Raw genomic sequence first — 14660 nt, forward strand, 5'->3', positions numbered from 1 at the left:
CTTAGGTCCCCTCCTTCTGCCTGGTAGCAAGAGGGCAGGGGATCCTCTGCTTCTTGTGGAGCCTCCATCTGCTGCCTTTGCCTCAGGGATGGCAGGGTGTGGCTCCACCAATCTATCTCCCTCTCACACTCCCTGATACTCCTTAACCTTTCCAAGAGGCAGAGTTCAAACTGATGCTATCAAAAGCAGAGGTGTCCCTTCTGTGCTTCCTTTCTCTCACAGCAGCCCTTGCTATGTTTTTCATTAGCCTCCTTCAGCTAAAAAAAGTCCAAATACAAGCTGAGCTGAAGGAGGTCCACTGAGAAGAACTTTTTAACATCCTTCTTGAGGCAGAGTTCAAACTGATGCTATCAAAAGCAGAGGTGTCCCTTCTGTGCTTCCTTTCTCTCACAGCAGCCCTTGCTATGTTTTTCATTAGCCTCCTTCAGCTAAAAAAAGTCCAAATACAAGCTGAGCTGAAGGAGGTCCACTGAGAAGAACTTTTTAACATCCTTCTTTGACCTAGTTGTTCAGTCTTCTGCAGAGCCACAGCCCACAGAGTGCTGTCCTTCAACTTTTTCCCCTCTTTTCCCAGCTATCTCATACTGTATCTTCAATTCCCCTTAAGGTGGTTGTATTCCTTTTCCAGTATGGCTAAAAAGGCTTTAGTTAATCTTGTTAAGATCAGTGCAGTTTATTCCTGTCTATGGTGCTATGGAAGGACTGGGAAGAGTCTTCCTGTAAGGGGAAACAGGTCATTTGCCTCTCAAAGAAGCTCTTAGTATCCTGCCCAAGGCTGCCTTGGAAGTATCCATGCTGCTGCTCAGGTCACTATGGCAGAAATCATATAGCGATTCCCCCGACAGCAGGCTTTAGATACCCGAGTTGCCTCCAGCAAGGTTAAGGCTTCCCCTTGAGGACTCCCCCCACCCCCACCTCATTGATGTAATGTGTCTAGGGTTGTTTTGAACTTTTAGTGTTGAAGACCCAGATTTAAAGCAAGAAAGCAAGCTGGGCCTCCGGTCTTGTTCAGGCAGAATCATTTTGTCCCACATTGCTTGATCACAGAGGATGTTGGAATTGCTAAGGAAGAACGAGAAACTCTAGTGCAGTTAACACTATCATTCACCTGTTTCTTATTTCTAACATGTCTTTCTCCTGACATCTGCTTTGGTGTCTGAGTTTCTTCTACAGATTTTCAGGAACAGGGAAAACATTGTCTCCTTACACTGTCTTTTCGTGTAACCATTTTGCTTTCTTCTAAAAGATTTTCATCAGTGGGCCACAGTTTGTCCGCAAAGGAATTGCATACTCTTCCTTCCTGCCCTTCTTCCCACCTTTCCTTTGGAATGCTTGTGCAAGATTTACAGGATGGCTTTTTCTGAGAAAGTTGCAGCGATGTGGGATGTAACTTTAAGTCTTAGAGGCAAGTTCTGGTCTCGGGGAAAGAGAGAGAGAGAGAGAGGTGACACACTACCATGGGCTGTCATTGCTGCAGGGTCAGGATGCTTTTTCTGTCTTCTGTCATCACCAGATGCTCAGATTGCTCTGTGATTCCTGCCCTTTTGTTTCCATTGCCCTGTTCATCCAATGCAGAGTGAATACTTCAACGGTCCTAATACAGGGAGATTTACTGTTAACACAGGATTTTGCCCTTTGTCTGCATACAGTGCCTGGCATTTTCACAAAATTCCTGGCTATTGTATCATTTTGAGATGGCAAGGTATCATGATCTGCTGACAGTCTCACAGGAGGGAAACTGCTGTAGGAAGACAGTACCTCACTCTGCAAAGACAAAAAGTTCTTTACTGACTCCAAGCATGAAATGAGAAAAACTCAATTTTGGTCTGAAGGCCAGAGATCACTAGAAATGCATTTAAATTCAACCATCGGTACATTCATCCTGGGATGTTAGCAAGAGTGTGTCTGTGCGTATGAGTCATATGGCTTCCTGAGCCTACAGGACATGGTTTGCCAGACTTCTGTTATGTTTGACACAAGAGCGTTCTTCTGAGATCACAATGAAGCAATTCTCATATATGTAAAATTCATAGCCCCACAAAAAGTCCTCTTTTTGTTGACCTGAGGGTGAGCATTCTCACCAGTTTTTAGATGAGTTCATTTCCTCCCCATGCTTCTGCTAATGAAAACCCCAGTAACAGACACTCCTGCTCAAAGACAGGGAGTTCACCTAGAGCTCCAAGCAAGCCCAGGGAATGAGTTATCTGCAGGAAGTTCACCTTCATGATAATTTTCACATTTGTTTTCCCAACATGTAGGGAATTCCTCTCCTCACTCCAGGAAAGTTTCTGCCTAAGAAATTTTTGGAATTTCATTTCAGTATTTCATGTCTTTACCTCCAAGCTTTCCTCATCCAATCCTAACTCAAGTTGAGTGAGAAGCTAAACAGGATGTGATGCAGTGCAATTTTAAAATTGTTTTTTTAATTATCATCTGTTAGAGAATTCTTCTAGGTTGCTTGTGAACTTTCAAAAATGGGGGCTTACAAGGCTCTCTTTTTGCAAAGACCCAAATAAATAATACCCAGTAATGACCTTGGCAGGCCAGGTCCAGCTAGCTGCATTCCATCCTATTCTACTTGAATATCTACAAGTTTTACTATGTTGTCAACAAGCATACCTTTCCCAAAACTGTTCAGGGCAAACACATAGGATAAGTCCACAGTATTTCCCAGCATTACTTGGTGGCTGCTTCCAGATTGTGGCTGCTTTTGTGTCCCTGTGTAAGATGAGCACCGATCTGACGTAGAGGTCTGATCACCAGAAATGAGAACCTTGCAGACCATGAATAAGAAAGATTCCTTGTCTGTTGTTACTGTGGTCCTGTCCACATGAATCCCTTATCTCTCTTCCTCTTTCCCCCTTCTGTGAAACCTCCATCTGGGATTTTAGAGTGGGAAATAACGGGCATTTGGGGCCTGCCCCTCAGCCCTTTGCTTAGGTGAAGCAGTATTATAAGAGAACAGAGGACAAGAGCTACCCCAGCAGATGCTATTGACTGAAGGGATCTGATTTTTCCAGGGACAGCAGAAAGGAGATATCTACATTTTGAAAAACACGGTCAATGTAAGGGACTGTTGAGTCACTGTCATCTATCAGCTACTGGTTTTGTCTGTTGCCTCTCATTTATCTGTTTTGTATCTGTTAGTTTATAGAGGTCATTCATGCCATCCATCCCAACTTGAAATAAAGATCCCCGCTTGCTTTGCAACGTATATATCAGTGGTTGTTCTAAGAGGGAAGGTACACACAGGCTTCCCTGGTGGAAGTACTTGCAACGCTTGCCTTTAGGGTCTGTCTTGTGTATCTCACCCTACTCGACCCTAGCTTGTGGGCACTGCTGCCCAGGTCTGTCAAGGGACAACTAAGTGTCAGTCACAACACAACCTATTACTGACTTTCTAAACTGGGTCTAATTTAACTTTCTGTGGATTCAGAGTGAGGTTTAAAAGTGCATCACAACAAAGCAAGAAAGACTGATTCCTTCACTGTTTGTATTAGGATGCTCTGTCAGGCTTGAGTGTTACCAGTCCATATTAAGTTGCTGCCAGGGAGACGTTAGTCACTGCTTGTGATGAGGAGCGGTGCAAGCCCGTGTAAAGGAAATGTGGAAATTTAATGCAGACTGCAGCTTCCATAAGCCAGGATATGACAAACCTTAAGCAGGCTTCTGCAAGAATACAGATCGGGAGGGATCACTTCTATCTGGTGAACTAACTGGTCCTCTACCCAAAATATTTGTTACTACTGTAACATTAGTGCCCTCCCAAAATGGCTGCAATCTCACCTCATTTATATTTGTCTTTCCTCTTTTGTTGTTGTGTAGTCTTTAGTACGTGAACCCAGGCTTGTTCCTCCTCTGTACAGCTTGATGTATCAGTCTACAAATGCTCCAAGATCCTTCAAGGCAGAAAACATTATACAAATAACCTGTTAAGTGACTCGATGTTTATATGACTTGGTGCTTGTTTTCTGCATTTCAAGATGTATTTATGCACTCCTGTGCCTGCTTTGTTCAAGGAGGTTTACATGTTCAGCTGTTTGGTTCTATCCCCTCTGTGCCTTTCTAAGTGTTATGTGTAGCTCAGTTACTGCAGAAATTAAAATGTGCTTTCTTTCAACCAAAAGAAGGTGATATAACATACAAACACAATAAAATCCACACTTGCTACATGCTAAGAAACTTTCTGCTCACACAGGCTGATACTTCTTGATTCACAAAGGTATATGACATGTCAGAGTTGTTGACTGATTTGAAGAACGGAGGTCCTTGAGGTCCTTCTTGACACCTGCAGCCAATATTCCATGATTTGGCAAATCCCACATCCAGCTTTACTCAACAAGGAAAAAAAAATATTTCAGGTGATCAGCCAACCAACTACAAATGTTATTCTAAATACTGGAAAGGGCACCCTTTCTCCTGTGCTCTACCCAACCTGCATTCAGCATCCCACACATATGACTCACTGCTAGGCCTTGGGCGAGTCACTTCATCTTTTTCTCTCTCAGGCTCCTCGTCTTTAAAGCAGAGTAATAATACTTTCAGTAGTGTTGAGAGCATTAATTAGCTAATGCCCACATAGGACTCCAGACAGATCAAGCAATATATGAATGCAAAATAGTAGTATCATCAGTTACTGTTAGTCAGAATTTGTACTGCCACTGCTGTGTTTTAGTGGGGAGAATAGGAGCAGATTCAAAAGGTAAGAGTTATAGTCAGAAAACTGTTTTTTGAAAGAAATCTGCATTCTTACAATCACTTGTTCCTGCATGCAGATTTTTATAGCCTATCAATATTTATGCTGTCAGTGAGATTTATAATAATAGGACTTAGCTCGTTGTGGGATCTGAGGCTGTGCTAGCATTAGCCAAATCCTCATGATTCTCCTGCTCTGCAGATGGGGGAAGAATGAGGCAAAGGTGAATTGACTTTCCCAGAACATTATAGGGAATGGTGTCAGAACTGTGATTACACTTGGGACTATCTGACTCCCAACCCTGGATTTATTACTGCAGATCACAATACCTTTTAGCTTTTCATTATTAAAGAATTCTTACAGAAACAGATGGTGGAATGAAGAAAATGGTCTAAATTTGTGTGTCAGAGCGACAAGATGATTTTCTCTAAACTTATACTGACAGTCAATGCTTTTGGGTTTTGTTGGGGGTTTTTTTCATGTTAGACAGCACGTATGCCTGTTTGGCAATTTAGCCTCATGCAGCCAGGACCCATGAGCAGAATGACACTCAGTCCAATGTGCAAATACATTCTTATAGTACGTGCAGGCACGCATCTGTTGTAGAAAATCATGTAACCTTTAATCTGTGTTTTCTCTGTCCCTGGTAGTGCTTTGTTTTATTACTTGTTGGTTTGCTGGCCACAGGGTGCAAGACAGGAGGTTTGGGGAGAGGTATTATCTTTTTCTAACTACTTCCTTTCATTTCATGAAAGGTTTTTCCTTCCTCTTCTTGAGAAATTCTTCTTTGCTGAAAGTAGAGACACTTATTCTACTCCTTTTGTTAAAAGAAAGTCCTGTGTTTTTTCACTCTCTGTTGAACAGTGAGGAATCTGGGTGGATACTGTAACTGTTTGGGGTTCTTAGCAAAATGATAAAGGTCGGGGTTCTCCTTTTGTTATAACAGATAGAAAACATCTATGTTTTGAGCAATAGAACTGTTTCCTCCTCTCTTCGGTAATAATTAAATTGTCCAGTCTTCTAATTTGCCCAATTTTGTCAAGTCATGTGTTGCTGGGATCAGAACACAAGCACAAAAAGAACCTAATATAGATCTGTCTCATACGTTACCCTCCAAGTAACTGTGTCCTTTGCACTGCAGAGGTGTTTCAAAGTTCCTTGGTTTTGTGGTCCTGCTAACGTCATCTGGAGAAGAGTTCATGAGTGCTGTGGAATAGGGATCAGGATTCAGAGAGTACAGACATGACTCAGAGCTTCCTCTGATTCATTCCCCTGAACTGGGCTGGGCCTTCTGAGCTACAACACAGGAGATGTTGGAGGAGATGGAGGATTATTTGATTTTGAAAGCATCGTCTTGCCAGTGGGCTAAGATGAATAGCTGAAGACAGCAGGCAGGGTTACAAAGATGCTGACCTATTGGACAGGGCTATAAACTGATGGAAGGGAGTGACTTGCATAGACAGGGTATGACAACAGGACTTATGGCACTGTGCTTTCCTTTCTGCAGCCCTCTGATTTCTGGTGGCTGATACAAAATGAGCTGTAGTCCCAGAAGTAGTGAGATAATGTGAGTGACATGTTAAGACTTGCAGCTGGCAATTATCTAATTCTTTGCCCTATTTATTGTGACATTTTGTCTTTTCACCTCCCTTTTAGAATATCCGCATACGTTCTGTGACAGGAGTTGGGTTCTACATGCCAGCAGGGAAGATCAGAGGCACATTGGCATCTCGATTCCTTATGGTGGATGGTGAAAAGGTGGCCACTGGATCATACAGGTGGGTCGCTCTTCCTTAAGGCAAAGCTACATTCTTTGTGTAAAGAATGGCTTGTGGCTTTGCTTGAGAATCTTCTTCCCATGTCATTCCCTTTCTTATCCCAGCCTCCATAATCTGTGTGGCATCTGTAGAAATTCGGGTGGGATGACAGAGAAGGTGGCATAGAGCACAAGCTGCTCCTGAGAGAACGGAATATGCCCATGCTAGTGGACCATTTCAGTGGGCTAGAAATAGTTCCACACTGCATCAGGTGGTGGTCTGCAAGGACTCCCCACCAGCCACTGTGCTCAGTTCTCTTCAGTGAGGTTTTCAGTCTGGAGACTCCTCCTGTTGATGCAGTGTTGCTTTTTTAAAAGGGTAAACTGTCCTTTAGAGTTTTAGGGCCTTTTCTTCCAGATCTGGTCTGCATGCCTAATGAAGAACGCCTAATGAAGAACAATAATAAAGAGTTTCCTGTATCCTGACCCATCTTGGCAAGGACATATGGGCAAATGGCACAATGCTACATATGCGCTTGTAGTGTCTTAGATATTGTTAGGTGGGCTGGGTCAAGTATGCACCCAAAAATCTAATGTCAGTTCTGTTTCCTACTCAGCTTCACATGGAGTTCATCCCACATTGACAGAAACATCCTGCTAGTCTTGACAGGACAGCACGTGGAGATGTTTGACGTTGAGTTTCGTGAGCTCTATGCCATCTCAGAGGAAGTTAATTTCTACAAGGAACTGGGTATTGCTAACCCATTCCTTCTCGGAATTGGGAAGCCAGGCTTTCATTCCTCCACTGTGGCTCGGAAGTTCATTAACCCCAAGTATGGTTTAGTGGCAGGGGCAACCCGTGGTGATATGATGCTCTGGGCTTCACGACACAGGCAGGATAATCAGGGGAACATGGAAAAGGAGGAAACAAGTGAGTCAAAGAAACGGTTAAATCAGTTTCTGAATGACTTAATCACATTGGAGCAAGAGTTCCCAGAAATTGATCCACCTCTGGAGAACTTGAACAAGCTGAATCGGAGCCCTCAGAAACTGTTCTCCCGGCTCCACATGGACCTGAAAAATAAATCCAAATCCAGAGAGTCTATTCGAGATGTGAAGAAAGACGACGCACAGGCCAATTCAAAGCAAGGAAAACGGTTTGCCAGTGGGCTTTTCAATCGCAAGGCCAAACGGTCTCCAGGCTCGAGCATTGAGGCCAATTCTTTTGCCAGTGAAGGACATTCAGGAGAAGACCTTGGGAACATGAAACTGGAGTATGAGCGGCTCAGCATTGGCCATGCCAGTGTTCGGAGCGCTGGAGGCATCTCAGGTAAATCCTCTTCTGCCAGCATGTTCTGCTTCTGTGTCCCTTGTTCTGAGTTTGGTTGATTGGTGCAAATATTTCCAATATAGGCACCTGTGAGTAGATCCTGTTATTTCCTCTATATTAAAATGAGCAGGATTAAAGAAGAGTAGAAGTTGTATCAAATGATACAGGGAATTTAAGTTGAAGGCAATTTAATGGCAGTCTTACTGTAAAGTTGGTACTTCTCATGTAAATGTTTTCTCATACTTCTCAGCAAGCAGGTATGGGACAAAGGGAGTGAATGTCTCCTTGTGTAAAACAGGCTGCGTGTGCAGTTCTTGAAGTGCACTGCCCTAATAAACAGCAGCAGTATGTTCACTATTGTAGTGGCTAGCAGGGTACAGACAGATTTCCAGTGTAACCCCTCCATTCCTCATTTGGGTTTAGTCGGGTGTGTTTACTGTGACAAGTTACTGGTAGAGAAGAGAGGAAAACATATTTATGTTGAGGTGAGGGGGCAAGGAGTGGAGGAGAGGGCAGAAGTCTTTTTAATTTGCTGCTTTATCACCTTCTGAAATGGGGGAGAAGGTCATGAAAACAGAAGCTATGGAGAAGTACTAGATCTCAACTTTTCTTTCTTTGCTAACGCATGATTGATATTTTTCACTAAGTCCTTCCAAGGCTTCATCCAGCTGAAGACACGAATGATAAAGATTTCTCCCAATTTATGAGAATCCCAATTTAACTTCCCAACATTTTAGATGTTTTATCAGATTGAAGTAAATCTATGGGCTATTCAGCATGGTTGTCTTCCTCTCTCAGCGAGCGGTACTGGGTGTCAATACATCCTGTGCAGGCAGGAAAATGAACTAGTTCCAGGAAGAAAATTTCTCCTCAACTTGTCTGGCCACAGACTACTCTGTGCTTTAATGAATGCGAAACACAGGTGTAGAGAGACTGAACTGCCTTGAGACTGCCATGATGTGAAATGGAAAGACGTTCTCCTGAGACCAGAAAGAAAAGCGAGGTATTGGGAAGGTCAACAGTAGCGATTGATTAGGTTCTTAGAAATATTTCTGGCTGAATGAAGGACAGACTCAAAAATGCCAAATGAACACAAGAGAGAAGAACTGTAAGAAGGCATGGATAGTTTATTTAAGACTATAGGAGACCCATTTTAGGATGTGTGTTTGGCATTTGGGGAGGCAGAAGTAAACCCTGGCCTAAAGAGGTCCTCTCTCCAAATCACTTTATGTCTTGAGCACAAACAGTATGTGCTGCTGGGCCCCATTCCTCAGAGCCCGGAAAAACAAAATCCGTGAAGACCTATGGGGAGATGTATGGGCATTTCCTCTCGGAGGAATGGACCTGAGGGCTTGCACTACCCTCTAGTGACAGAAGTAGGGAATTGTGTAATCTCTGATTTGTCAGCACTTTACAGTATCAGAGATTCCCTACATTTCTCACTGTCAGCTGCTTTAAAGCAGACAGCCCACCACTCCTGCAATGTCATGATGAAATTAGGCCCAGATTAAGGCACGAAAGAGATTGATGTCTCTAGCTGAACAGTGGGGTGCTGCATCCTTCTGGGGCATTGCACAGTCAGGGCAGCTGGGATGTCCCTATTCCTTTTAAGACAGTGGATCTGTGCCAGACAGTCTGATGCTTGGTCTGGACCATTTCCACAAAGACGCTATCATGCTATTATGTTCAGGTTTTATTTATTGCCACTGCTACTTCCTGAGGGCTGCCACCTCTTTCAATAAAGGGGAAGGAAGAATTGAGAACAGGTGCAGGTAAGGCGTAGAGGTCCAGCACACCACCCTTCCCACTGTGCTCTTCCTGACCTGATAAGTCTTTCCAAGCAATCCACGCAAGTATTTTTTTGGTTTTATGCAAATTGAGAATGCCTGTTCATGGTGGCAATGGGAGACTCCACAGCTTTTGAGGTATGGTGTAAGTAGACTTAGCTCATCCGGTGTTGTAAAAGGCTGGAGGAAGATCACTGCTTGTGTGTTGCTTTTGAGTTGCATCAGTGTTCTTGAGAGAAAGCTTCTCTAGTCTAGTGGTCCCAAAGTGGCATGTGAACAGAGATGATAGAGGGCACAATAGAAAGATGGAGACTCATGAGAAAGAGGAAAAAAAATGAGTTACCGCAGAGGATCCTGCAGCTACTTGATCAGTAGGACATGCTTCATTAAGTTTTAATAAAGAATTCTTGAACATGGGCATGGAATAGAGTTCCAGCTTCAAGATAAAAATAGGAGGCACTTTGTTCTTGGGTGACTGTAAGACTGATTTAATTTTAAAAGTTTAAGTTATCTTTGAGCAGGTCTTGTAAAAACTGATGCTGTGATACTCTGGGTGACAGAAGGGAGGTAAGAACTGGAAATGAAGGAGAGAGAAGGTTCTTGGTATGCAGTCAGGTTAGGATGCAATTATTCAGAGCTTCACAGTTTGAAATAGCTGCCCTTACCTTTTGTAAAGACTAAACAGCACACTTAAGCCCTGTGGGCCTGCCTGTGCACACATCCTCCAAAGACACTATTAATTCTGTAGTACCACAGAGACACATCCCACCTTGCAAATGCATAGAGGGACCAGATCCACACCCGGAGTAGCTCGCAGAGTAATTGAAAGACATTATTCAAGCAGGCTAAAGGTCAGGTTCAGTCTTGTAAGAGCAAATGGTGATGAAGAGAATCTGAACTGGGAAGGGAATTGATGAAAGTGCACTCTGCGACAGTCTGAAAATCTGACTGGCTATTTACATGCTAGGAAATGATACCTACGAGTCAGAATTGGGAGTCTGGAAAATACAAGGGCTACAGATAGTAATGTCCCAAACTAAGTGTCCAAATTAACATCCTGAGGTGTTGTCCTAGCACACTGCACGAGATTGTGCTTTGTCTTACAAGGCTTTCTTAAAACCACATCATCAAATTGACACAACTCTTGAATTTCACTGTTGCCTGCTTAGGAACACAACAGCAGCAGCTCTGAACATGACCAGAATCTTGTTAATTTTAAGCTGCTGCTGGGCAGACTGTGATCAGCAGAGACACTGACGTCTGTGTGCAGTTTCTGGGAAATACTGCAAGGGTTTGAAAGCTGTGTGCCTTTGGAAGGTGCTGGCTTTTTGTTTTGTTTTCCTCTCTGCAAGAAGCAAAGTGGGCTCGTTCAGGAGGGTCTGCCATCCTGAGTTTCTCCATACATTGGCCTTCGCTCCTCCTAAGCATTGGTTGCAGAACACATATACTTAATAGCAGGATTTCATGTTTCACTTTTGGGTGCTTCTTGCAACAGAAAAGGGGACTTATACTGGGCACTGCAATACTGCAGAAACAGCTGCTTAGTTATCACCAGTGGTTTTCAGCCAAAGTGGGATCGTGGACGGGTTGTAACTGGAATTTTCAGCCTCTGTTCTAAACAGAAAGAGGGGAACATTGTTGGGTACATACAAGTAGGGTGTATGCTCTAACTGTAGCGGGATCTGTAGAAAAAGGTCAGAAGACAAGAGTAGAAAGTGAGAAGAATAAAGGAGTTGGGAGTTGAGATTAAGCGGAGCAGCACAGCCACTTTTGAAAGTAAACATGAGGGTCTTGAACGTAATACAGACAGACAGGGGAACAGGGGTGGTGAGGAGATAGGAGTAATGATAAACTTAGTAGTAACATACAGGGGGGGTGCGGACAGAAGGTAGAATGAAATGCCATGGGGAGATGTGGGGAGGAAGCAGTAGCATACAGAGCAGCCACAAAAGTGAGGGGGGTTGCAGTGCAGCCTCCCACGTGGATATCAATAAGTTGCAGTATGGAAGAAGGTGGAGAGGAGAGAGCTCTTCTCTTCCCCATCACCTACAGGTGAGGAAAATGTTGATCAAATACCCACAAGCAAGAGAGTGACATGAAAAATGATTCATTAGAAGCCCAGTTCAGAGGCAGTGCTTGGGTTGAAAGCTCCCTCATCTCAGCAAGGTTGAGACTTCTCAAGTAGCATGTCACCATGACCTGTGGCAGTCTTCCCTCCCTGTTCTCAATCTGTACTGGCCACTGGCTCCAACTGCTTGGGAGATGCACATATACCTTCCTTCTGTAGAAATACACAAGTGGGGTCTGCCCTTCTTCAAAGTGACTGCAAGCTCTGTGGCAGCTCCTCTCAGTACATACTGCCCTGGGCTGTATGTCAAGTAAGCCTTGCTGAGCTCGGAGCACAGCAGAGCTCCTTTACTTGCAAAAGCCTATGCAAACACACTTTAGTACAGTGCTTGAAAAAAATATGCTGGGGCATCCAGACCAACAGCTGGCTGTAATGAAGGAGATCAGACAGCAGTGCAAGCATGGAAAAGTACAAATACGGGGAGCAGAAGGTATCCATAGAGTGATCAATGAAAAAAACGTAAGGTGATAAAAAATTGGGGCAGCATACTATGCTAGCTAAGTGAGAGACCCTGAGGCCTTGGGATTTCTCTTGCAAAGGAAATGGTGAAAATACTGGCACTTGAGATGTTCAAAACTGGATGTGAAAAAACCTCTCCTGAGAATATGTGTGGGGATCAAATGGATGAGATTACCTGACTTCTTTTTTTTTTTCATCCCTCACTCTTTGGAAAACGTCCCACCAAAGTCATGTCCAGACTGTATTTCAGTGCTGGCTGGGACCTGAGAATACACTGAAGCTGGCCTAGGTACAGGCCAAAGCCTGGAAATACTCCAGTGGTTTTCTCCACAGTATACTCTGAATTTGCTCTTATTTTAATATCTCTTCATTTCACAGTAGTAGGAAATGAAATCATGAGAAAGTGCAGAGTAATGTAGGTCTAACACAAGGTGTATAGTAAATAACGAGAGCGGATTGAAGTGAGTCCAAACTTTATCCAGGTCATATTTACTTAACATTAACATTACTTTTAACTTCTTTTCATTCCAGGTAACCTGGGTCCAAACTCCACTACGAGCGATAAAACCAAACAATCTACCTGTGTGTTATCTTGATTAGGAAGGATTGTCTGGAGAACTGAAGACTGAACATGCTGGAACAGTAACCTCTTGATTGATTTTGAACCTACAGCCATGTCCTCACACAGTGGTCTGTCAAGCCACTGCGCGGTCCTGGATGCACCTGGCACCCCCAGTTAAAACACATTTAGTGGGTGAAGCATAGACTTTGGATGGTCGGTCCCTTAAATGAGGGTTAGTGATGAATGTATTAGTCCATATGTCTGTGTGCACACATATTTTATGTATAAAAACAACTGTGATGACTGGTCTCAGAGCTTGCTCTGTGTCCAGATAAATGCAGGAGATTTTCTAACTTACTTGTGCTGCTACTTCAGTCTGTCTAGCTACAGACTCAGAATCACTGTGTTGCATTGTTTACTCTACTGCACTGCAGAAATGTATTGGTCTGACTGGCTGGAAGGCTAAATCCAATCGAAGTGGCAAATTCTGGGTGAAATAAGGATGTTTACAGACAGCGTAGCAATCCTTTGTCCACAAGGAGTCTTCCTGTAGATGCCTGTTGTCACTTATCCACACAGAAATGAGTGGTCGGGGAGAAGGGTTAAGCTAGCAGAGGCCAACAGATTAGTATCTTAACTGTTTCATGTCATAAATATAGCAGTCGAACAAAGTGATTTAGCAAGAACGTAGTAAAGAGAAAAAATGGAATATAGGGGGATGTTTAACCTCCAGTTGAGACTGGGTCAAGAGAAATGCCTTATAAGGGGGACTGGGCAGGATCTGGGAGCAATAATGCAGCCTTCAGTGGCTGTTACAAGATCCTGTTTGTTGCTAATTCAGCAATACTTCACCATGCATGGAAACTGAATGATTAAGGAGCACATCTTTGAGGCTTGAAAGAGGAAGCTGAGGAGGCATACAAGCTTTTCAAATGTTCCTTTTTTTTTCTTTAAGTTAACCTTTCCAAACTCTAAATCATGCCAAAATCAAGAGCTTTGATCCATGAGAAGCACTGCATGCAATCAGACCAATGGCCATCTAATCTGCTATCCTGTCTCAGAGGAGAGCCAGTAACAGGGGATCACAGAAGCATAAAATATAAAGCTTGTATACAGAGGTCTTTCTCTGACTCCGTTCCAGCAGTCTATGGACTTTCTGAACTGGCAGTTCCTTCTGGACCTGGCCTTAATGAATGCACTTAGTCCCTTTTTAAAAATCCTTTTCTACTTTTGGCCTCCACAGTGTTTGGTGGCAATGAACCCTGAGTTCATTGTGTGGTATGAGAAAGAACTGTTGTCAGGCTGTTTTAATGGTTTTCTTGATGATTTCATCGAGTGACCCTTATTCTTCCACTGTCAGATGTAGTGATGACCACCCCTATTCCTTATCTCCTTGCCCCTTGGGATTTTACAGACCTATATCATAATTGTCCTCAGTCATCACTTTTTCCAAGTTGCAGGTTCATGGTATACGTAGCTATTCATTATATGGACCTGTTTGACACCTCTTGTTCACTGGCCCTTTTCCAGTTCTACCCACTAACAGAGTGGAGAAGCGGGTTGTTTTTGTTTCTTCAGTGTGTGGATTGATGCTTCACTCTGCTTTCTTGCCATCTAAATTACATACTCTGCTGTCATAAATAAGCCCTTTTGTGATACCTAAGAAAAATAAATCATAATTGTAAGTAGACACCTGAAAACTAACATACCTACTTGCTAAAAAAACTATTCAGACATCAGAAAAACACAGGTTTTATTTTCTTTCTTTTTGTTTAGAGAAACCATTTGAGTTTTTCAGCGCGCAAGGAATTCACAGCAAAGGCAACTGCTGCACTCCCAACACAGAACAAGCTGTTCCAAAGACTGTTCTAGGTGCTGGGTTGCAGTAGTGGTTGTTACACTGAAACAGCTGCCTGTAGTTGATGACAAAATGTGATTGATT

General features: G+C 43.3%; 1 protein-coding gene across 1 annotated transcript in view; it reads left to right on the forward strand.

The window, feature by feature from the left end:
• Positions 1 to 12752, forward strand: part of FAM83F (family with sequence similarity 83 member F) — a 25348-nt gene extending 12596 nt beyond the window's left edge. The window contains exons 5-7 of the mRNA XM_019474812.1: positions 6353 to 6474; positions 7070 to 7782; positions 12688 to 12752. Of these exons, the coding sequence (XP_019330357.1) occupies positions 6353 to 6474; positions 7070 to 7782; positions 12688 to 12752 (900 nt within the window). The remainder of the gene's footprint in view (positions 1 to 6352; positions 6475 to 7069; positions 7783 to 12687) is intronic.
• Positions 12753 to 14660: the final 1908 nt, after the last annotated feature.

This window comes from Aptenodytes forsteri, unplaced genomic scaffold, assembly GCF_000699145.1.
Source record: "Aptenodytes forsteri isolate BGI_AS27 unplaced genomic scaffold, ASM69914v1 Scaffold284, whole genome shotgun sequence".
Taxonomy (NCBI): Eukaryota; Metazoa; Chordata; class Aves; order Sphenisciformes; family Spheniscidae; genus Aptenodytes; species Aptenodytes forsteri.